Source organism: Raphanus sativus, chromosome 4 (assembly GCF_000801105.2).
Source record: "Raphanus sativus cultivar WK10039 chromosome 4, ASM80110v3, whole genome shotgun sequence".
NCBI lineage: Eukaryota > Viridiplantae > Streptophyta > Magnoliopsida > Brassicales > Brassicaceae > Raphanus > Raphanus sativus.
In genome coordinates this window covers 20,746,221-20,769,109 of record NC_079514.1, presented here as the reverse complement: position 1 = coordinate 20,769,109, position 22,889 = coordinate 20,746,221, and the positions used below count along the sequence as shown (strand labels likewise).

Below are 22,889 nucleotides of genomic sequence, written 5' to 3'. Positions count from 1 at the left end.
TCCTTAATAGTATTCACATGTACACATATTCACATGTACATCGTAAAAACTATATCCACACGGGCATCATTTCTCATGTGCATGTTAAAACTCTATCCACATAGTCTGAGCGGTTGCTGAAAAAGGTGGAAAAAGTACTGGACGGTCTGAGTAGTCGGAGCGGCCGCTGCTGTTCATGAAAGGCGGTGAGGTTGTTGTGGTGAAGATGGATGTTTATGTGGTGGTAGTGACGTCACAACATGATTTGATGGTGGTGTTCATGTTTTGTTGTTCGTCATTATTTCTGATGTTGTTCACCATAAGTTTCTCCAGCTAAGAAACACAAGAACATTCCAAATCTTAAAATGAGATTCTTCAATATTGCAAAAAGATCAAAACATTGTAACAAACTAAAACCATTTTCAAAAAAATTGCAACTATCTAATAAACTAATACCTATGAGATTTAAAGGAGGAGAATAGTAAGCATCTTCTTAGTTTCTTTTAACAAAGAAAACAAATCAGAGTTCTTATCACAAGAAAAGAGACTTCTCCGAATGATGTTCACAACCATCATTCCTATTGATAACCCATCTAAAGAAGGAAATACTGAAGATGGATTTCGAGGAAATCTTCTTCCACAGCTGCTGTATAAGAAATTCAGTGAGAAAAAAGTATAAATAATTTGTTTTTGCGTTAAAAATGTGAACAAAGTGTTTCAATAATCATATTTTTGATGAAATAAATGCTCTGGCGATAACGGCGACTTCAAGGGCGAGGCTAGGGTTTGATGAAATCGCGATGGTGGGATCCTGGAATCGGTGTTGGGATACGAATCAAGAGGTTCTCTGCTAAGGAAAGGAATCAGAGAGGGGATAAACGGGGATTTGCTATGGATTGTAACGGATTCGTGGAGGATCGTGGAAAGGAAATCATCGGGATACTGGTTATATCAATGGCGTTTTGGATTCTGATTCTCATCACATTTAAGAGGAAATCGATTTGATATCAAGGTATTGATAAAGCGATTCTCTTTTATACAGATTGGGGAAAGGGTTTGATTAGGTTTGGAAACCTTGATACTGGGGAGATTCGGGATGATATTTTATATTGGGGGAGGGGATTTGGGGATTTCTGGCAGAGGAAGGTTAAGGATAACTGGGTTTATTATAAAAGCTCTTATCGCATGAAGCTCTTCTTCATAACTCTCAAGCTTCGTTTTCTTTCAAATTCTTACTTCACTAAAGGATTGATTGCGGTTTCGTTTTCAATGGCACATGGCCAGTTATTGGGTTCAATGGGTGAGACAAGGAACGGAGAGGGGACTCGTTAAAGGCTAAAGATCACGGTTGCTCATTTCGATAACTCGGATTTGATAAAGTCGTGTGCTAAGATTTTGGTTGGGAGATGCATGAACCCACCAGCACAGGAGATGAAGGCTCTGCTCTCTAATCTCCCGAAGATTTGGAAGCTTGAGGATCGTGTGATAGGGAAGGATCTGGGTCTTGGCAAGTTTCAATTCGAGTTCGAGAAGGAGGAAAACATTGAGGGTGTGCTAAAGCTCCAGCCATATCACTTTGATTATTGGATGCTTGCTTTGGAAAAATGGCAACCAAAGAGGTCTCTTAACTTCCCTTCTGAAATCCCTTTCTGGGTCCAGGTCTTGGGAGTCTCTAAGGAATCCAGGACGGTTCAAGCTTTTGAGAGCATAGGTGAGGCGATTGGGAGAGTGGTTGAGGTCGACTTGGAACTTATGCGAGTACTGGTGGTGGTGGTGGATGCCTTCAAGGAGCTCTGTTTTGAGACTTCAGTAGACTTCACAGGCGGGGAGTTCTACGATGGGGAAGAAGTGCCTATTCTATTGAGGTACGAGAAGTTGTTTGGGTATTGTGAGCTGTGTGGGAGTCTGTGTCATCAGGATGCGAAGTGTCCAACGATGAAAGGCTTCAAGCAGCATAATGAGAGGAAGCTGGAAGCAGGCGGGGGTAATGGGGGTTGGCACGACGGAAATAAGCATGACGACCGCGCTAGAAGCTTCAAGGGGGTGGTTATTAATGGGACTGGAGCTCAACAAAACCGAGAGAGGGATACAAGGGATTACTATAGTAAGGGGAAGGGAAAAATGATCGAGGATAACTCAAAATGGGTGCAAAAAACAGATAGAGGTAGCAGGAGACCCTCGGGCACTAAGGGAAACACTAGAGGAGAGGGGGAGGAGTCAAAACAACGATCTGTGCGCCGCGAGGATATGTGTTCAACTGATCAAGAAGGAAAAAAGAGTGGGAATTCAGGACACATTACTCCGCAACAAACTCAATTTTGGTCACAGGAAGAAGCGCAGGAGGAAGGGGAAATCAGGAATGAAGGGTCCGGAGCTCAGTTACCTCCATCGCAAGGGTTCCAAGAGCAACTAGCCAAAACGCAGGCGTTGGGTACTGAGGTCATTTCAGATCCCGCTGATACAGAGAACGGACTGAAGCAGCTCCAGGGACTTGTCGAGGGTCATCTGAAGATAGGAGACGATGAGGTAATGGACAGGGATGACTTAGAATCTGTGGATGATCTTCCAGATCCTACAGAGGAAGAACTCGCAGCTCTGAACTCAGAGATGGAGGAACACGAGGCGCTGGGTGATACTGAGGCCCCACCGGTGAAGGAAGAGGAAAAAGGGCAGCAAGTAGGGGAAGAGGAGATGAAACACTTGACAAAAAAGAGGCTCTTCAAGTCTACATTGAGCACTGCAGCGAGTTCCAAAATGAGAAGTGCCAAGGCACTGGCTTCCCCTCGCAAGAGGGCTCCAGTTCGAACCGGACCTAAGGCGGGAGACAATAGGTGCCAGCAGGAGAGCAATGTTGCATCAAACCTTCTTGCAGTTCATCAAAAGTCATAGGTTTATGGATAAAGTTTTTCTTTTTATTATTGAGTTGAAGCATCAAGAATGGGATCTTGTGTGCGGGTGTTTTAAAGTAATAAGCTCTATGAGCATTTATTTTTCTGTTGGGTTTTATGGGGTTTGTGTTCTTGATTCAGTTGCTGTTCTTCTTCCTTGTTTAGTTGGCCATTTATTTGTTCAATCTCAGCAATGGAATGATATGGATGTTTTGTGGTTTTGTTATGGGTTTTGGCTTGGAATCGCAGGTGTCATAGACCTTTGTTTAGAATGTGTACTGATTATATTATCTGACAACTATGGCTTCGCCAAGATTACTAAAAGGTTGAGGAATCATTGGTTTGATTGGAAGTTCTGGATACGATGGGAATTAAGTTTCAACGGTGATACCATGTTATGGCAGAGAGTGGAAACGATGGGAAGTTCTTTCTTTCTTTTATTTGTGTGGGATCATAGAGTGGAAACGATGGAGGAAGGAAAGGTGACAGAGAACAATAGTTTGTTTTATATAAATGTACTTTTGTGTTTAAAATCGGAAATATATGGTGCTCTGGTATCCCGGGTTTTATTGGGTTTCAATTATAATTTGAGTTGGGAGATTTGGAACATTTATTTTGATTCATAGAATGGGCGAAATATTATTATTACGGATAATAGCTTCTGTTGGAATTATCAACAGATTTATTGGAGTCAAATTGATCAATTTGAATGGATATTGAGGAATTGGATAGCATGTTTGCTGGTTTGGATGAGATACTATGATAACACTGAATCAGTATCTCTTAGCTCATTGGAGCCTTATTAAAATATTTTAATGAAGAATTTAAGTTGGAATTGTCGGGGAGTGGGAACTAAGTGGACAATGAGTTATCTTACTGAAATATGGCAAAAATATAAGCCAGATTTTTTATTTCTTTCGGAAACAAAAAAAAGTTGCTGATTTTGTTCAAGGATTGCAGGCTCATTTTGGCTATGATAACTTGGTGACAGTGGATCCGAATGGGACGAGTGGTGACTTAGCGCTTTTTTATAATAATGAGTTCCAAATATATGTATTATATATGAGTAATAGGATGATAGACGTGGAAGGCGTTACCCTGGGTAAAAAGATATTTTTGACTTTTGTATACGGTGACCCGGTACAGAAATTGAGAGAGCAAGTGTGGGAGTGTTTGACAAGGTATGGACTGGCGAGATCGGAACCATGGTTTATAATTGGGGATCTGAATGAAATAACTGGTAATCATGAAAAAGAGGGAGGAGCTTTACGAAGTGCTAATTCATTTATCCCTTTTAATGATATGATACGGAACAGTGGGTTACTAGAGTTTCCGGCAAGAGGAAATAAAATGTCGTGGCAAGGTAGACGAGGAAAAGGTAAAGGGGCTGTTATGATTAGATGCCGATTAGATCGGGCATTAGCCAATGAGAAGTGGCATACTCTATTTCTGGTATCCTATACGGAGTATTTAAAGATGGTAGGGTCGGATCATCGGCCGGTTGTCGCTTTTATTGAGGAAAAAGTTCGCCGAAGAAAAGGACAATTTCGGTTTGATAAACGATGGATAGGACAAGAAGGGTTGTTGGAATCAATTGCATCGGGATGGCAAGATTCGAGCGATGGATCTTCGGAGGATATTGTATCAAAGATTGGTAATTGTAGACATGAGATTGCGGCTTGGAGGAAAAATAATCCACCATATGTGAAAGAAAAAATTGCAGATCTTCAGAAAGCATTGGAAGAGGTACAAACAGATGACTCGAGATCACAAGAGGAGATTATAGATATTTCTAAGAAATTGCAGGATGCATATAAGGATGAAGAGCAGTATTGGCATCAGAAGAGTCGAAACATGTGGTATTCATCGGGGGACCTGAATACCAATTTTTATCATGCTTTAACGAGGCAAAAGACGGATTCGTAATAGAATTGTGGGTCTATATGATGAAGCCGGAAGTTGGATAACGGATGTAGCTGGGGTGGAGAAGGTGGCGGTGGACTATTTTAGGAATCTGTTTACTTCAACTGACCCTTCAGAGTTTGATAATTTTCTAGAGGGAGTAACACCATCTATCTCTCCCCAGATGAATCAACGCCTCTTACGGGTTGCAACGGAGGATGAGGTGAGACAGACTTTATTTATGATGCATCCAGAAAAGGCACCAAGACCTGATGGAATGACTGCTTTATTTTTTCAAGTATCTTGGCATATCATTAAGGATGATCTGGTGGAATTGGTAAATAGTTTTTTGGCTACATGGGAGTTGGATCCAAGGTTAAATCTTACTAATATTTGTATGATCCCCAAAACGGAGAGACTTACAAGAATGACAGAGTTGAGGCCCATTAGTCTCTGCAATGTGGGTTATATAAGATTATATCAAAAGTGTTGTGTGAGAGGTTGAAAGTGTGCCTACCGAAATTGATATCGGAAACACAATCGGCTTTTGTAACGGGGAGGTTAATTTCAAATAATATTCTGATTGCACAAGAGATGTTTTATGGTTTGAGGACAAATAAATCTTGTCAAAACAAGTATATGGCGATAAAAACGGATATGAGTAAAGCATATGATAGGGTGGAATGGGATTTTATCCAAGCATTACCCAACAAACTAGGATTCGACCCACATTGGACGAAACTAATGATGGGTGGTATATCCTCAGTTCAGTATCAAGTACTGCTTAATGGGCAACCAAAGGGGCTTATAACACCACACAGGGGGCTTAGGCAAGGGGATCTACTATCCCCATATTTGTTTATATTGTGTACTGAGGCGCTGATTGCAAATATTAAGAAAGCAGAACAAGGCAAACAATTGACAGGAATGAAAGTATCGAGAGCTTGTCCACCAATATCTCACCTACTATTTGCGGACGACAGTCTTTTCTTTTGTAAAGCACAAAAGGATGAATGTGAAACTATTCTCAGGATTTTAAAGGAATATGAGGCAGTATCGGGTCAATTGATAAATTTTCAAAAATCATCAATTCAGTTTGGACATAAAATGGAGGAACCCAGGAGACAGGAAATGCGAGATATACTGGGAATACAAAATATAGGAGGTATGGGATCTTAATTGGGATTACCGGAAAACATAGGTGGTCCCAAGATTCAAGTATTTAGCTTTGTACAAGATCGGCTAAATACTAGGATCAATGGGTGGACTTTTAGATACTTTACTAAAGGACGAAAGGAAGTTGTTATTAAGTCCGTGGTTACAGCTCTACCAAATCATGTAATGTCCTATTATAGACTACCACAAACAACTATAAAAAGGCTAACGAGTGCAGTAGCAAAATTTTGGTGGAGTCCTGGAGGAAGTACTAAAGGTATACATTGGAAATCATGGGATAAAGTGTGTCTTCCTAAAGAAGATGGTGGTTTGGGCTTTAAAGATATTATGAATTTTAATACGGCAATGCTTGGTAAGCAACTTTGGCGGCTAATAAATAAGCCGACTACTCTTTTTTCTCGAGTTTTTAAGGGTCGGTATTACAAGAACGCTTCACCCCTGGAACCGATCTGTTCTTACTCCCCTTCATATGGTTGGCGGAGTATAATATCAGCTAGATCTCTGGTTAGCAAATGACTAATTAAACGGGTGGGAACATGGTCATCTATTTCAGTATGGAATGATCCCTGGCTCCCAACCACTCGCCCGAGACCAGCAAATAAAAATCAACATAATCTGTTTCCGGAACTTACTGTGGATTCTCTTATTATCCCCGGCTCTAGGACTTGGAATTCACAAGCCATTCGAGCTTTGGTGGACCCGCGGGATGCGAAGGTTATTGAAAGCATACCACTTAGCAAAAATAATATGGATGATAAGGATGGTTGGCATTTCACTAATAATGGAAGATATACGGTTAAATCAGGCTATGAGTTGGAAAGAGTCTACCCAGATAAAGGGAATCCACCAATTATTTTTGGGCCGACGGTAAACGATTTGAAAGCTCGGTGCTGGCAGGTGAGGTGCTCCCCAAAAATGAAGCATTTTCTATGGCAGATTGTATCAGGATATATTTCGGTCAGGAAGAATCTTAAAGTGCGAGGGATGAAAGGGGATATTGGGTGTGATAGATGTGGGCATGCTGAGGAATCTTTAAATCATGTTTTCTTTGAGTGTCCCCCAACTCGGCAGGTATGGGCACTATCAAAGATACCAACAAATCCAGATGTCTTCCCTTCGGAAGCACTGTTTACTAATATGGATCATTTATTCTAGCGAGTCCTGCCAAAGATTGATGATCATCATTTTGCATGAATTATATGGTACATTTGGAAGGCAAGAAACAACAAGTGTTTAGTAATATGGATGTGGATCCAATGGACACATTAAAATTGGCAGAAACGAAATCTAGTATGTGGGCAGCGGCACAAGAATTAGATGTAAGAAGAACTTTACCGCCACAAGCTAATCAACCAATCACAATTCCAGGGAGATGGTGTTTTACAGATGGATCGTGGAAGGATAAGGACGATTTCTCGGGACAAGGCTGGTATAGCACTTTGGAAGGTTTTGAGGGATTAATGGGGGCGCGAAATGTCCGAGCCAGTATATCACCCCTTCACTCGGAGGTGGAGGTTTTAATTTGGGTAATGGAGTGTATGAAAAACTTACGACAGTTTCAGGTTATATTTGCAACGGATTGTTTTCAGTTGGTGAAGATGGTTTCGGAACCAGAGGAGTGGCCAGCGTTCGCAAGTTATCTGGAGGATATAAAGAGTCTACAAAGCAGTTTCCATAACTCACAGCTCATTCCTGTACCATGAACGGATAATTCAAGGGCGGATCGTTTAGCACGTAGTGCCAGACAACAATCGTATTTCGTCGTTCACATAGATGCAGAGCTATCAATATAGTATGAAGAGTCTATATGAGTCTGTATATTTGATGACAAAAAAAAAAGTGTTTGAATAATCAAATGTGTCTTATTGTGATACCGTAAAGACGAAAACTCGTGGTGTAAATTTCTCTATTAACTTAAAAGATGATGAAACAGATGTTACAGTTTCAACACTTCAATGTTTTCCTGAAAATAAATTAATTTGATTTTTACAAAAAGAAGAAAAGAAAGAGCATAAACCCTAGACGACCAATCCTTAAGCTGGATAATATGAAGAAAAAGGAAAAGAAGGCATTTACATCCACAACAAAACTCCAATGGAAGCTCTAGGTCACCTAGGCATTGGCCTCTTCCCGTTTCAGATTTGCCGACTACCACCGGCAACCAAACTCCGGCGTAGCCTAGCCTCCTCTCCGGTGACCACTGTCTGTTCCGCTAGCCGATGGGCCGATCGTCTTCTCTCCGACTTCAATTTCACCACCGATTCCTCCTCCTCAGTCGCCACCGCCACCGCTACCGCCACTTTGGTCTCTCCGCCACTATCCATTGACCGTCCCGAACGCCACGTTCCGATTCCCATCGATTTCTACCAGGTTTTGGGAGCGGAGACGCATTTCTTAACTGACGGAATCAGAAGAGCATTTGAAGCTAGGGTTTCAAAACCGCCTCAATTCGGTTTCAGTGACGACGCTTTAATCAGCAGAAGACAAATCCTTCAAGCTGCTTGCGAGACGCTCTCGAATCCTCGGTCCAGAAGAGAGTACAACGAAAGCCTTCTCGATGACGAGGAAGCTACTGTCATCACTGATGTTCCTTGGGATAAGGTAAATTTCGAATAATTGTTTTCTTGGTCGTTTCTTTTCTCAAAATTAAAGAATCTTTATTTTTTTAACAAACAAACATGAAGGTTCCTGGTGCTCTCTGTGTACTTCAAGAAGCTGGTGAGACTGAGGTCGTTCTTCGTGTAGGAGAAGCCTTGCTTAAGGAGAGGTTGCCTAAGTCCTTCAAGCAAGATGTGGTTTTGGTTATGGCCCTTGCCTTTGTTGACATCTCCAGGGATGCAATGGCATTGGATCCTCCTGATTTCATTACTGGATATGAGTTCGTTGAGGAAGCTCTGAAGCTTTTGCAGGAGGAAGGAGCCAGCAGCCTTGCACCGGATTTACGTGCCCAGATTGATGAGACTTTGGAGGAGATCACGCCGCGTTATGTATTGGAGATTCTTGGTTTACCGCTGGGGGATGATTACGCGGGGAAGAGACGAGATGGTTTAAGTGGTGTACGCAATATCTTGTGGTCTGTTGGAGGAGGTGGAGCATCAGCTGTTGTTGGTGGTCTAACTCGTGAGAAATTTATGAATGAGGCGTTTTTACGGATGACAGCATCTGAGCAAGTCTGAAAACCTTTCTTTATTTCTTTCTATCATGATTTAGCGTTGGTTTCTCCATACTAATCTCTTCCCCTTTGTGTCCTAGGTTGATCTTTTTGTAGCTACCCCGAGTAATATTCCAGCAGAGTCATTTGAAGTTTATGAAGTTGCGCTGGCGCTTGTGGCTCAAGCTTTTATAGGTAAGAAGCCCCATCTCTTACAGGACGCTGATAAGCAATTCCAGCAACTTCAGCAGGCTAAGGTAATGGCTATGGAGATCCCTGCGATGCTGTATGACTCAAGAAACAATTGGGAGGTTGACTTTGGTCTCGAGAGGGGACTCTGTGCACTGCTTATAGGCAAAGTTGACGAATGCCGTATGTGGTTGGGGTTAGACAGTGAGGACTCACAATACAGGAATCCAGCTATTGTTGAGTTTGTCTTGGAGAATTCGAATCGTGATGACAATCACGACCTCCCTGGGCTCTGCAAATTACTGGAGACCTGGTTGGCAGGAGTTGTCTTTCCTAGATTCAGAGATACCAAAGATAAACAATTTAAACTCGGGGATTATTATGATGATCCCATGGTTTTGAGTTACCTGGAAAGAGTGGAGGTAGTTCAGGGCTCTCCTTTAGCAGCTGCTGCAGCTATGGCAAGGATGGGAGCTGAGCATGTGAAGGCTAGTGCTATACAGGCACTGCAGAAAGTTTTTCCTTCTCGCTATTCAGATGGAATCATCCCCAACGATACGCAAGAGACGGTGTCTACTGTAGATCATGTTGGTAACAGTGTAGGACATGATGATGAGACTGCTGTTTCAAGTGCAGAAACTGAAAGACCATCAGAAATCTTTGATACAAAGTCTAGCGTCGTTGCTATTACTGTAGAAAAGTCCAATGCTGATAAGCTAAAGGAGGCAAGTGTAAAGATTCTCTCTGCCGGTGTTGTTGTTGGAATGATTTCGCTGGTCAGCCTGAGGTATTTTTCTCTTAAAGGCAGCTCATCGTTGCAACGCAAGGACATGACTTCCTCTACGGCATCTGAAATTGCTACCATAGGTAATATGATCAAAGGATGCGAATTTTATACAAGATTATTGCTCAAAGTAGATCGTTACCAAAAGTTTAACCAATTCTTTAACAGGAATGAAAGTAGATCGTTTACTTGATACATGCCCCAAAAGATATCCTGAGTATTTAGAACTGAGGTTAACAAGTTGTTGAGTAGATTTCACTTACCACATGTACACATGCTGCTTGAATCTTTTGATCAAACTGTAGACAAGAGTTGGAGCTGTAGTGCAGTGTATTTAACATTTCTCTTTAGGAGAACGATGCTGTAATTGTGACTTTATTTTTCTTTTTTTTTTTCTGATTAGGGTCAGTGAAATCTGAGGAATCGATAGCGCTTCACAGAATGGATGCTAGGACTGCAGAGAGTCTAGTGAGCAAGTGGCAGAAGATCAAGTCTCAGGCCTTTGGGCGTGATCACTGCATAGAAATGTTACCAGAGGTAAGGGAATAAAGTTACAATGCACTCGATTGTGCTAATACTATGAACCTGATTGTAGTGTTTGCAACGATGTCTGGTAATTTTATAGGTTTTGGATGGGAGAATGCTGAAGATCTGGACAGACAGAGCATCTGAGACTAAGCAGCTCGGGTTGGTCTATGATTATACACTGTTGAAACTCTCCGTTGACAGCGTGACTGTCTCAGCTGATGGAACTCGTGCTCTGGTGGAAGCAACTCTGAAGGAGTCTGCTTGTCTATCTGATTTGGTTCACCAGAAAACAATGCTACAGATGTCAGAACCTACACAACAAGATACGAAGCTTTCTGGTCCAAGTCAGGAGGATGGAAAATCACTGAAGGCTCTGTTCTTGCATCATAATATGGGGTTCATATGTAGCATGTCTGATCTTGCGATTTTCTCTATGTATATTCTCCTGCTAAGTTAGTGTTCAATAAATGAACTCGGAAATATTCAGGTTCTTGTCACTCCCCTATCCTTGGTCTTATGTTATAATATAAGTGCTACAATTCAAGTTTCTTGTTTCAGTCAGGTACTTATTATGCCTCCCTATTATGTCTAGAGAGATACTATCTTACATCGAGATACCTTTCACAACTTTATGAGCAGGAGCTGTGCGTATGTGCTTCTTGTTATAATCCGGTCAAGCGTAGACCGGAGAAAGATTTGGTAAATCTCTAGCCGGATGAATTTTTGGTAAATCTCTAGCCGGATGATTTTACGTTCTCCGTTATTGGTATGTAACAGGCTGAGACCAAACATCTCCTTCGGCATTCGACTTGGCTCAACAAATCCAATAAGCTTAGCCATAAGAGAAGCACTCTCTTATGTGTTCCATGTCTTGTGTGTTAGTCCACACTTTGTATGCCACCTGCATGCTTTTCTGTTTTTGAGAAAGATTAATTGTTAAGTGAAAAACAAAGGCGGATTGAGAAGATAAAGAAGACAATGAGAGCTGTGGCAATCAAAGAGAGAGAGATGGAGGAATAAAGAGAGTTGCTCCCTTCTCAGAGAAGCCGCCTGAGAAAAAGGGAGATTTGATCGGATTCAAAATCGAGGATTTGGTGTTCAATAATCCGAACCTTCCTATGACAAATACTGGCATGTATATTCGATTATTACTAGTCAGATGGAAATCTATGCCACTGTAGTATTCTACAACTTATCTCTGGATTAAGGATCCATTAGCTATGTGCTCACAAGGCTACATGCCTAAAACGTTATGTGCCTCTCAGGCCAAGTGGCACAAGGGCTTTGTGCCGGAAAAAACGGATCTCGTTAATCATCGTAATCTATGTATGGGATCAATAGTTACCATTACCAGTACCATCACCAGGTTTCTATGTATTACAGGCCAAAATAACCTTGAATGCTCTTAAGAAGCGATGCATTGCTCACGTATTCATAGATTTGTTGAGAAGGTATAACTCCGGTCGACGGAAATGTACATGTTATTTTCCGACTTTACCCACATATTAAAACAAAAAAGTAAAAAGCAATCTATTGGGGATAATTAATTCAGTAAATTATTCCTTCTACTTTTGAGCAAGATGAATACTTCTCATTTCTCAAAAGTTTTCAGATAAAATATAAAACTTTTATTAAAAGAAGATATTTTTGTATTTCAGAAATTGAATAGATTTAGCGAAAAGATCCAAGAATTGATCGTGAAACAGGGGTTGGATAAGCTGCTATACCATTATTAGAAGTGTCTTAGATTGATCAGACGGTCGTTTTGGAAGCATCACATTTTTGGAAGCACGACGGTTTAAAAGCTTAACGTTTTTGAAGCCGACGTTACTTAAAACCACTAAGTTTTCCCCGAAACTTCGTATGAGCGGAATATTATTTCAGAAACATTATAAGTCGGAAGCAGGACGGAATTAAGCATGACGGGAAGCAACCATGATAGGAAAGCAAGCACGATGGAAAAACCAGAAGTTGGCTGAAAATCCTAATTTCGGTATTGTGGAGTTTTCGAGGAAGCCGGAGGCTCGAGAAATATTTTTCTTCAAGTTCAGAATTCCTATGGAGTTTTTTAAAAATATTCAGAGCATCAGAATGAGAGCGGAAAAATATTCGGGATTGTTCACGGGTCGAAAATAAGCCGGAAAGGCCGAAATCGCGCAAATCGACTGAGAAGCTCGAGGTGTCTTGATCTAAGAGGTCAGGACGTGATGTTTATCCATTAAACAGCTGAGTGTCAACAAAAGGAGGAGGTGTAGGCGTGCAGGAGCCACTGCCATGCTGCTTGACAAGTCGTAGCACGAGGTGTCTCCGTATCTGCGATCTGCACATGCGAACCGACACCCAGGGGGCTCGTGTGTCACGATGCAAGCACTCCAGCCGTGCTGAGAGACATGTGGATGTAGTGCTGTCATCTGGCATGTGAGAGAAACATTCTGAGTGACATTTGGACGCCCGTGTGTCGCAACGCATGCAACCGGAAGCATGCGCGACGACTCACAGGCGTTAGGGTGGCACCATTTCAATGGTTTGCCATTCCTATATAAACCCAACCCCCCCCCCCCCCCCCCCCCCCCCCCCCCCGCCTCCTGTTCGTTTCATTCATCATTCACACACAAAATCAGTCCCAAACGTGGCTAGAGAGAGAGAGAGAGAGAAAGTAGAAAAGAAGTAAGAGGTTCCTAGCATTTTCAAAAGTTTTAGAGAGTTTTCGAGATCGATTACTCTACCGATTTTGAGTGAGTGCCTAGGGAAGGTTCTGCCAAATAAATTTGTCCAAGTCTGTCATATTTTATGATGATCAAGTGGAGGTTCTGTCCAAGATTAGTTCAGTTCATGGGTTTAGTTCAGTCGAGGTCAGTTCGATACTCTGCTAAAAGTCCGAAGGAATCGTCTAGCAGCTAGGAAAGGTTCTGCTCGAGTTGAGTTCTGTCCATACCAGTATCAGGGGAGGTTCTGTCCAAGTCAAGATCAGTCCACTCAGTCCATTCAAGTCGTCCATTGGGTTTTTGGCTAGGTCCTCTCCGATCAACCAGCTGCTTATCCGCATAGAACACTGTGAGTTGGCTTGTTTGAATTCCACTAGGAATTTAGAGTAGTTTTGTGAGTTGGTTCTGTTTAAGTTCCACTTGGAACTTAGGTTAGATCGAGTGTGCATATAGATTATAGATTAGAATGAACACGCTATTGCATGATAGTCCTTAGAGTTATTTATTTATGAAATGGACTCAGAATAGCACATGCTAATTTGAGATGAAACGGAATTAAGACTGTGTTAATAACCTGATAGGACTAGAGCTAGGATGCATCATGTTTTCTATTCTTGCTGGGTTATTTGGTTGAGTGCAGGTTCCCGTTATCTTTAAAGATAGTTTCATAGCAGGAGGCTTAACTATCTGGGTAACGGTTTGATTGAGTAGATTGCTTGAGTAGTTTTAGTTAGATGCTTGTTTATTTATGCTTGTTGAGGTTAGTCAGCTCTGGTAAGGGTGTGACTAACTGGTTGATTTGATTAATATTGAAATTGTTATTTAGTTTATTATATGTTAGTACTCGGGGTCTTAAACCATATTGGCTGGACTGCTGGTACTAGTGGTTTAGTGTTGAGTTGTGCCGATAGCTTACCTGATCAGCAATGCTAGGATACGCGGCAAGGAAAGTTATGTAAGCATGTCCCGACGCGGCTTGGCAGAGAGGTTGCATAAAGCATGCTCTGTACGGGGAAGTTGCTAGGAAGCATGCTCCGTCACGTGGCATCTTTTGTGGGTGCTACATGTTAGTTTGCGGCAAGGAAGGTTGCTAGAGTATGTCCCTACGCGGCTGGGTAGAGAGGTTGCATAAAGCATGCTCTGTACAAAAGAGGTTGCTAGAAAGCATGCTTCGTCGTGTGAAACCTTATCGGGGTTACATGTCAGTTATATTGGATGTTCTAGCCTGTGTGCCTTTGTGGCTACGAGTTAAGTGTTCCGTGGTTGTGGAAGTGAAGTGGTATAGTATATATATATATATGGAGTCGTAGCATATATCCTTATATGCTGTTAATGGTGGATTATATTCTGCTGCTTATCTTATTTATGTTATGCTCTCGTTTATTCACTCGGCTTCCACGAGGGAAGTCTCGATATGAAGACGAGCTGAGATTGAGTGAAGAGTGGGAAATCATGTGGTGAAGAAAAGAAAGGATTCAAGACCGAGGAAAATGTTTGGGAAGGCATCCAGATGAAGCGATTTCAGAATCAGGATTCAGGATGGAGACCAAAGAAACCGAAAGAGATTCCAATGGCGAATTGACAAAGAAGCACATCAAGTGATCAAGACCGTGAGACGAAGTGATCCAAGGAGATATTCTCATTCAGAGAGAGCAAGTCGTGAAGCCAAGCAAATGCACACCTAAGAACTCGAGGACGAATTCTATTAAAAATGGGAGAATGTGATAACCCGCCCTTCGGGGTAAAATGGTCGAGATCGACAAAGTCAGAGTTTGGAGCCAAGCTTTTGGGAATCAAAGAATCATGAGGAATGTTGAGTTTTGATCATTTCAAACTCAACATGGTTCAGAGAAAATAGAAGATTGGTCGAGCATCAACTTGATGGTCGAATCGCGGACGATACGGATCGATCGGGAAATTTCGGAGTACGAGAAGGTCGAAGAATTGATCGTGAGTGAAACAGGAGTTGGATAAGCTGCTCTACCATTATTAGAAGTGTCTTAGATTGATCAGACGGTCGTTTTGGAAGCATCACATTTTTGGAAGCACAACGGTTTAAAAGCTCGACGTTTTTAAGCCGACGTTACTTAACCACTAAGTTTTTCAAGAAACTTCGTATGAGCGGAATATTATTTCAGAGACATTATAAGTCGGAAGCAGGACGGGAATTAAGCATGACGGGAAGCAAGCATGATGGGAAGCAAGCACGACGGGAAAACACGAAGTTAGCCGAAAACCCTAATTTCTTGGTATTGTGGATTTTTCGAGGAAACCGGAGGCTCGGGAAATATTTTTCTTCAAGTTCATAATTTCTATGAAGTTTATTAAAAATATTCAGAGCATCAGAACGAGAGCGGGAAAATATTCGGGATTGTTCACGGGTCGAAAATAAGCCGGAAAGGCCGAAATCGCGCAAATCGACCTAGAAGCTCGAGGTGGCTTGATCTAAGGGGTCAGGACGTGATTTTTATCCATTAAAAAGATGAGTGTCAACACAAGGAGGAGGTGTAGGCGTGCAGGAGCCACTCCCATGCTGCTTGACAAGTCGTAGCACGAGGTGCCTCCGTATCTGCGATCTGCACATGCGAACCGACACCCAGGGGGCTCGTGTGTCGCGATGCAAGCACTCCAGCCATGCTGAGAGACATGTGGACGTGGTGCTGTCATCTAGCATATAATAGAGACTTGCTGAGTGACATTTGGACGCCCGTGTGTCGCAACGCATGCAACCGGAAGCATGCGCGACGACACACAGGCGTTAGTGTGGCACCATTTCAATGGTTTACCATTCCTATATAAACCCAACCCCCCCCCCCCCTGCTCGTTTCATTTATCATTCACACACAAAATCAGTCCCAAATGTGGCTAGAGAGAGAGAAAAAGTAGAAAAAGAAAGCAAGAGTTTCCGAGCTTTTTCGAGAGTTTTAGAGAGTTTTCGAGATCGGTTACTCTACCGATTTTGAGTGAGTGTCTAGGGAAGGTTCTGTCCAAATCAATTCGTCTAAGTCTGTCATATTCTCTGATGATCAAGTGGAGGTGATGTCCAAGGTTAGCTCAGTTCCATGGGTTTAGTTCAGTCGAGGTCAGTTCGATACTCTACCGAAAGTCCGAAGGAATCGTCCAGCAGCTAGGGAAGGTTCTGCTTGAGTTGAGTTATGTCCATACCAGCATCAGGGGAGGTTCTGTCCAAGTCAAGATCAGTCCAGTCCAGTCCATTCAAGTCGTCCATTGGGTTTTGTCTAGGTCCTCTCCGATCAACCAGCTGCTTATCGGCATAGAACACTGTGAGTTGGCTTGTATGAATTCCACTTGGAATTAAGAGTAGTTTTGTGAGTTGGTTTTGTTTGAGTTCCACTTGGAAGTCTCGAGTGATGATTACTATTGTGATTGTGGTTGATTGATTTGCTTGCAGGTTCCTGTTACTTGAAGTTAGACCATGGTAGGAGGCCAAGTCTAACTTAGTAACCGGTTGATTAGATAGTATTTTGTGATTGTTGATTGGATATTGGTTGTTGACTTGTTTCATGCAGAGTCCCGTTACTTGAAGTTAGATAATGGCAGGAGGCCAAGTCTAAATAGTAACGGTTTGCTTAGCCTTAGTTTAGATTTCTTGCTAAGGCTATATTGATTGTTATTTTGGGTTGTCTGGGTTAGTTCTAGGTTGGGGTAGAGGTAGCTAGCTCACTGAGTAACACTAGGTTACTCATCCAACTCTGTTGTCCTTTTTGCAGGTTTCTTTAGTAAGAACGATCGGATAGCTTGATGCTGGACGTTAGGACCGCCGGTGTAGATTTGCATGCCTTTCGTAAGCGGTACCTTGTGAATTGTGTTTAGTTGACTCGATTTGGCTTTAGGCCAGGCGCCAGTCTTGAATTATTTTGCTGTATGAATATTTCTTTGAATCAATAAAGTAATTGTTTTATATGTGCTTCATGAGTACTCTGATATTTGACTAGTCCGGTCTAACACAACGTTAGGTCGTGGTACGGGTTGAAAAGCCTTAGGCCTCGATCTAACGGAAACCGTTAACTCTTGATACGGGTTGCAAAGCCTTATGCCTTGAGTTAGCGGGACGAGTTAGTGGATGAACTGGTCTAAGTCGTGGAGTAAATTTTGTGACTATGACCGGATCGTTCCTAACCCGTCACGTAGCGCTTCCGGACCATGGTGTTGGGTTGGACGGTCAGTCATGTTCTTGTTTGATTGTTGGCTGGCCGGTTGACCTTTCATCTCTAACCCTTGGCGTTTACATGCAATTGAAATTCTGACCAGTGATCAAACTCCCCCGTCTCATTGAAGAAGATCCATTCAAGTCCTGCGTGCGAAGATTCCTTGTGCCAAGCTGCATCTGTGAAGACACGAGGGCTGCTCATATTCGTAGACCCTTGGAATCTTTTGATTCTAGGTTCTAGTAGAGTAGTCTGATGTGTGTCTTTAATTGGTTGTGCATAAATCCACTCTCTAGCTGAGGTGATACTCCTCAGCGCAATTTTTTCAGCAAAGAGGGTTCTGTCCTCGAAGACAATGAAATTTCTAGAGGTTCAAATTTGCCAGTAGACTCAAGGGAGAATGTTGGTTGAGATTCCAGAAGGAAGGAGGCAGATGCTACCTCGGAATATAACGATTGCCCTCTCAAAGCTTTGATCATCAGCTATGTGAACTACTGAGCAAAGTGGTATTAGGTTCCAAACCTTTTGTGCAAAAGAGCATGTGAAAAAGGTGTGCATTGCTGTTTTTACACTTCCGCACCTTGGGCATGTAGCTCATATGCTGATGCCTCTTTTATGTAGGTTTTATCCTAAATGCAAAGTGTTTTGCAATATTGTCCAGAGAAACACTTTCAGCTTAGGTGAGCATGAGCTTGACCAAACATCTCTATACCAATCCACTGTATCGTCCAGAGCAGAAGTGGTTTTTGACTTGGAGCCATGGCTGAGTGGTATCCTGATTTAGCAGATTAAATCCCGGATTTCAGTGGTTGCCAGATCATCCTCCACTCCCAGTTGACTCGGTCTCAAGCATCTGATAGCATCCGAGAACGCAGGTAACAACTCCTCAATCCTCTAACATTCCAATTCATCTCTGAAGTAAGCAAGTCAGAGACTCTCAGGTCTCTCGTTTCCTCAGTAACCGGGCCAAAAGGCTTAATATTTTATGGGAGAGAGATCCATGAATCCTTCCACACTTTTGTATATAATCCATTGCCAATTGCTTTCCCCAGGTGCTCCTTGAGGAGGTCTCTCCCATGGAAAATGCTTCTCCATCCATGGGAACAAGAAGCACGGGGTTTAACCTCTAGGAAAGATTTCTTGTGATAGTACTTTCCGGAGAGAGTTCTTGCAAGAACGCATGATGGTGCTGTTAACATTCGCCAAGCTAGTTTTCCCAGTAGAGCTTGATTATAAGTCTGTATGTCCCTGAAGCCTAGTCCTCCGTGTGCTTTAGGCTTTGTGAGGTTTGTCGAATAAATCATGTTGGGGAAAAATGATCCATGAAGAGGTTATTCCAGCTTTCGGGTCTCTTGCCTCGTCTTCGGGTTCCTGTCTCCAGCTTCCAGGGACTACAACGTTTTGGTGTATAAACCGTAGTTCTAGTCGTCTAACCCTAATCTTTTAGTCTCTGAATGTCGATCCTTTATTCTTGGTAATGGGTTTCCTTTTTATAGTCGTAGATGTCGGTTAGAAGTAGGTTAGACTCTTCCATATTCGGAAATATGGAAGAATCTCCTTATAGGCAAGTTTCCATTTTCCCGGAGGCAGAATCTTTAAGCAGGAGCCGGAACCTGAGTTCTTGTTGGCAGGAGTCTGGAAGCCGGTGTCCTGCCCAGGGTCTGGAGAAATAATACTCTGGAATATTTTTCCTCAACATGCAGAGTGGCTCACGAACTTGGCTTCCGAAAACGCCATGAACTCACGAAGACAACAGCAAGAGTCAGAGTTCATATAGATGTCCTTAAGCTGCTCGTAAAGCAATCTATCATAGAGTATGACTCCGAGGAAGAGGATATCATTACCTTGTAGTATGAGCGACTGGAACTTCACTTCGCTACGTGTTTCTCCATGTGTCACTCAAACAACAACATGTTCTCAAAAGGGGGCCCTTCTCTGTGGAAGTCCCATAAAAGCATGCTTAAAGGGGACTAATGCTGATGAAACATCTCGCACCCGTCTAGAAAATAGATCCCAGAAACCCCAAGAAGACATACCACAAGTCAATATGGACTCCTTCCGTCATAGAGTGGATATACATGGTAGAGCCTTTAGAAATGATCTTTCAATCTCTTCTTCTATTACTTACTAGGGTCGGCCCGCCCTACGGACGGAATAAAACTTAACAATTAATTTAAGTAGTTAGAGTAAATATTTAATATAAATTTTTGTTATTTAAAAATATACATATTAGTTAAATTTTGTACATGTTATTGTATTTGAAGACTAAATAAATCATGTTATCTGAAAATAGTTATAATTTTAAAATAAATATTACTTGTTATTTTCAAAATATGATTTTTTATTGTTAAAATGTTTAAGATGGTTTTTTTTGTTAAGTAATCATGTTTTAATTATATATTAAAAATTAGATTTGGCATTACATAATTTATTGTGTTTTTTGGAATTTGTTTTTTTGGAGTTGGATGACTATAAAAATAAAAAACCCGTGAGATTTTTTTCTTCATTTTTGTTAGTAGAAAAGAAATAAACTTGTAAATAAACTCCAATATTTTTCCTTTAATTTCATATACTTAATGTGTTTGCTAAATTTAAATCTTACAATAGATTATTGTTAAAAAAATTAAGTTAAAATGTATAATTAACTATAAAGTTATTTATGTAATATTGGTTATTTAATTAATATATTTGACCCAAATAATAAAAAACACACATGTTTGATATAACTTTTTATATTTATTATATTTGAAAATCAAGTAAACCATATTTTATATAAATTTATGTGTAAATTCAACAAAAAGTATAATTTTAAATCAACCATAATGTGTTGGCATAATATGTTAAACTTGAAATCAAAACTATTTTCAATAATAGTTTTACTCATTCGGATAAACTTGAATGGGAATTAAACTTTCAACAAATTTCATTAGTGTTGGTATATGATTATATATCATTTAAGTATTAGAAACATACAACATTACTCTCTCTTCCTTTCGCTTGCTGCAACGCTTCTCTAACATTCCAGACATTATATTCACATCTTCTATAAATTATTTTTCCTCCAAGACAGCTTCAACTTTGCAGAATACTCACGTAGATATTCTCCCCAATCTGCATTTGCTTCTCTCTGCTTCCACTTTATATCTGTTACTGTTAATCATGCAAACTCAGCCATCTCATCCATTTCTCTAAATTAGTTTTGTACTTATCTTTCTTTGCTCTCGAATAAGCCAAATATTGAATATCATAACGATTCCGTCGTCATTGCAGGAATTGTATTCTACTTAGTTTTACTCATTTTACACCAAATGGAATGAGTATAATATTTTGGAACTGAACCTTGGATACGTAAATCCTTACAAAGCTCTCGAACCATGGTAGTGGATAAAATGATATGTGCTTCCAAAGATCTCGACCTAAGCTTATGTTTCCTCTCCTTCTTCTCCAAACCCTGGCTCTGGTTCCTCAAGCTTCTTAACCATCTCACCCTCCTGATTCTCAGCTTCATCATCTGCCTAAGTCCTCAATTGAACATTCAACAATTTGTTTTGAGATATGCAGTAATGTAAGCAATTTTTGTGGATTTTGGTTTTCTTGTTCAGAATCTAACCCTACGTACCGAAGAATTTTTGTGAATTTGTTTTGGGATATGCAGTAATGTAAGCAAGTAAAATCTATGTATTATAAAGACACAATTAATATAAGAAAATGTTACATCAGATGATCCTGAAACACTGAGTGGGACTCGATTTTGGTCGGAGAGCTACAAAAAGTAAAAACTCTGGGTTTAGCTTTATATGCTTTTGCATTTGTTCATAATCATCGGGGTGTGCATGTTTTGTTTAGTGTTGCTACTGGATTCTTCTGAAATCATACAGAAAAGAATTTGTTAAAAAAGAAGTGTTGGATTTTGGTGAGATATCATTAACATGGATTGCTGCAACAAATAACCAAACATTGAGCTGTGAATCGAGAAGCCATCTAGAGAATTAAAGTGTGTTTTATTACCTGTCTCATTACAGATCTGTGATCATGATCTGGATTGACGAGTCTTGCATTTCCCTAGGCCAAGCCTGGCAAAAGAAGAAAATAAAATAAGCTTAGCTTACTGGTATCTCCAATCAAAAACGAAGATGTAACAAAGAAGCCTTTATACACAACATTTAAGCACATAAGATGATTAGAATTGGACTTATTGTTGGGCCTTTGGGATTTCTTTGTATCGCTTTAGTCAGGGGCAGAGCTACGTTAACAACTAAGGGTGCACGTGCACCCGTTATATTTTAAATATCTAAGTTTTTACTATGGACAAGCATGTTAGAAGAAGCTAATTTGGTTATAGTGCACCCATAAATTCCTAACAACCTGAGTTCAATTCCACGCTAGGTCATGTTTTGCACCCGCTCAAAGAAAATCCTGGCTTCGCCCCTGGCTTTAGTGTGATGTCTCCAGCCATCATGATACTCATGCTCTTTGAATAACTGACTACCTGTACTACAAACACAAAATGATGTTAGTATAACTCCCTTTACCAAGATATAGCTGCAAAACCAGAATACCTTTCTGACGCTCCGCCTCACCAATAGTGGGATCGAAATACTATTGATGCGCCAAATCCTTCTTTACTTTCTCAACTTCATTCAGCCTATTCAACGTGTTTGGGTTTTGGTGGTCCGCAAGAGATTTCTGGTAAGTCTCAGTCACATAGTCAATTACTGAGTCAAACATGATCACATTTAGATTCAACCAGGAACAAATCATACATGATCACATTCAATACTGTGGAAATGACCAAAGAACTAAACCAGTTAAAGACTATGTTAATGAACAAAATGCTTAGTTAAATAAGATACCTGAGAATCCAGTAAGAGCATATCCACTCCCATAAGCTCTCCACCACGACATACATTCTTGGCCACCCAGAAATAGAGCAACCGAACTTCAATAGAGAAGGAGGAGGAGCGGTCTGTCTGCAAATCGGAGAACGAAGCGTTAGCTATACCTCATAGATTTAGTTTACTGGTTAGCTTAGAAAAATGAGACGAGGATTCCCAAAGTAGAAAACTTATACATTTTTATACATTAAACTCCACCGCCTTACAGAAGCAGAAATAGCATTGAATAGAGATCGTGAGTGAGAAATTAATGGGAGGGTCTTAAGATATTTTTTCGGTTACTGGAATCATTTCGGCATCTGAGGAAGAAGATGACAAAAGCGATGAAGAGGCAAAGAATAAGAACACGGGGTTAACCCTAACCGAAATGCAACACTTCATCTATGCGTAATAACAAATGGCCAGATATGACAAAAGACCAACACAAAGCCCATAACAAAGGAAAATTCAAACTGTTGCAAGGCTGACTTAATGAAACACAGCGGATCGGCAGGATAGGACACTTGTCGCTCTGAGAATCATC

At 41.1% G+C, this 22,889-nt stretch overlaps 1 protein-coding gene across 1 annotated transcript; it reads left to right on the top strand.

Annotated features, from left to right (window-relative positions):
* Positions 1 to 7,909: 7,909 nt before the first annotated feature.
* On the top strand, positions 7,910 to 11,145 carry LOC108854843 (protein ACCUMULATION AND REPLICATION OF CHLOROPLASTS 6, chloroplastic). The gene is given in 6 exon segments (XM_018628511.2): positions 7,910 to 8,546; positions 8,630 to 9,115; positions 9,198 to 10,152; positions 10,473 to 10,606; positions 10,695 to 10,878; positions 10,881 to 11,145. Coding segments are annotated over 6 exon segments (2,373 nt in total). The 5' UTR covers positions 7,910 to 8,039; the 3' UTR covers positions 10,988 to 11,145.
* Positions 11,146 to 22,889: the final 11,744 nt, after the last annotated feature.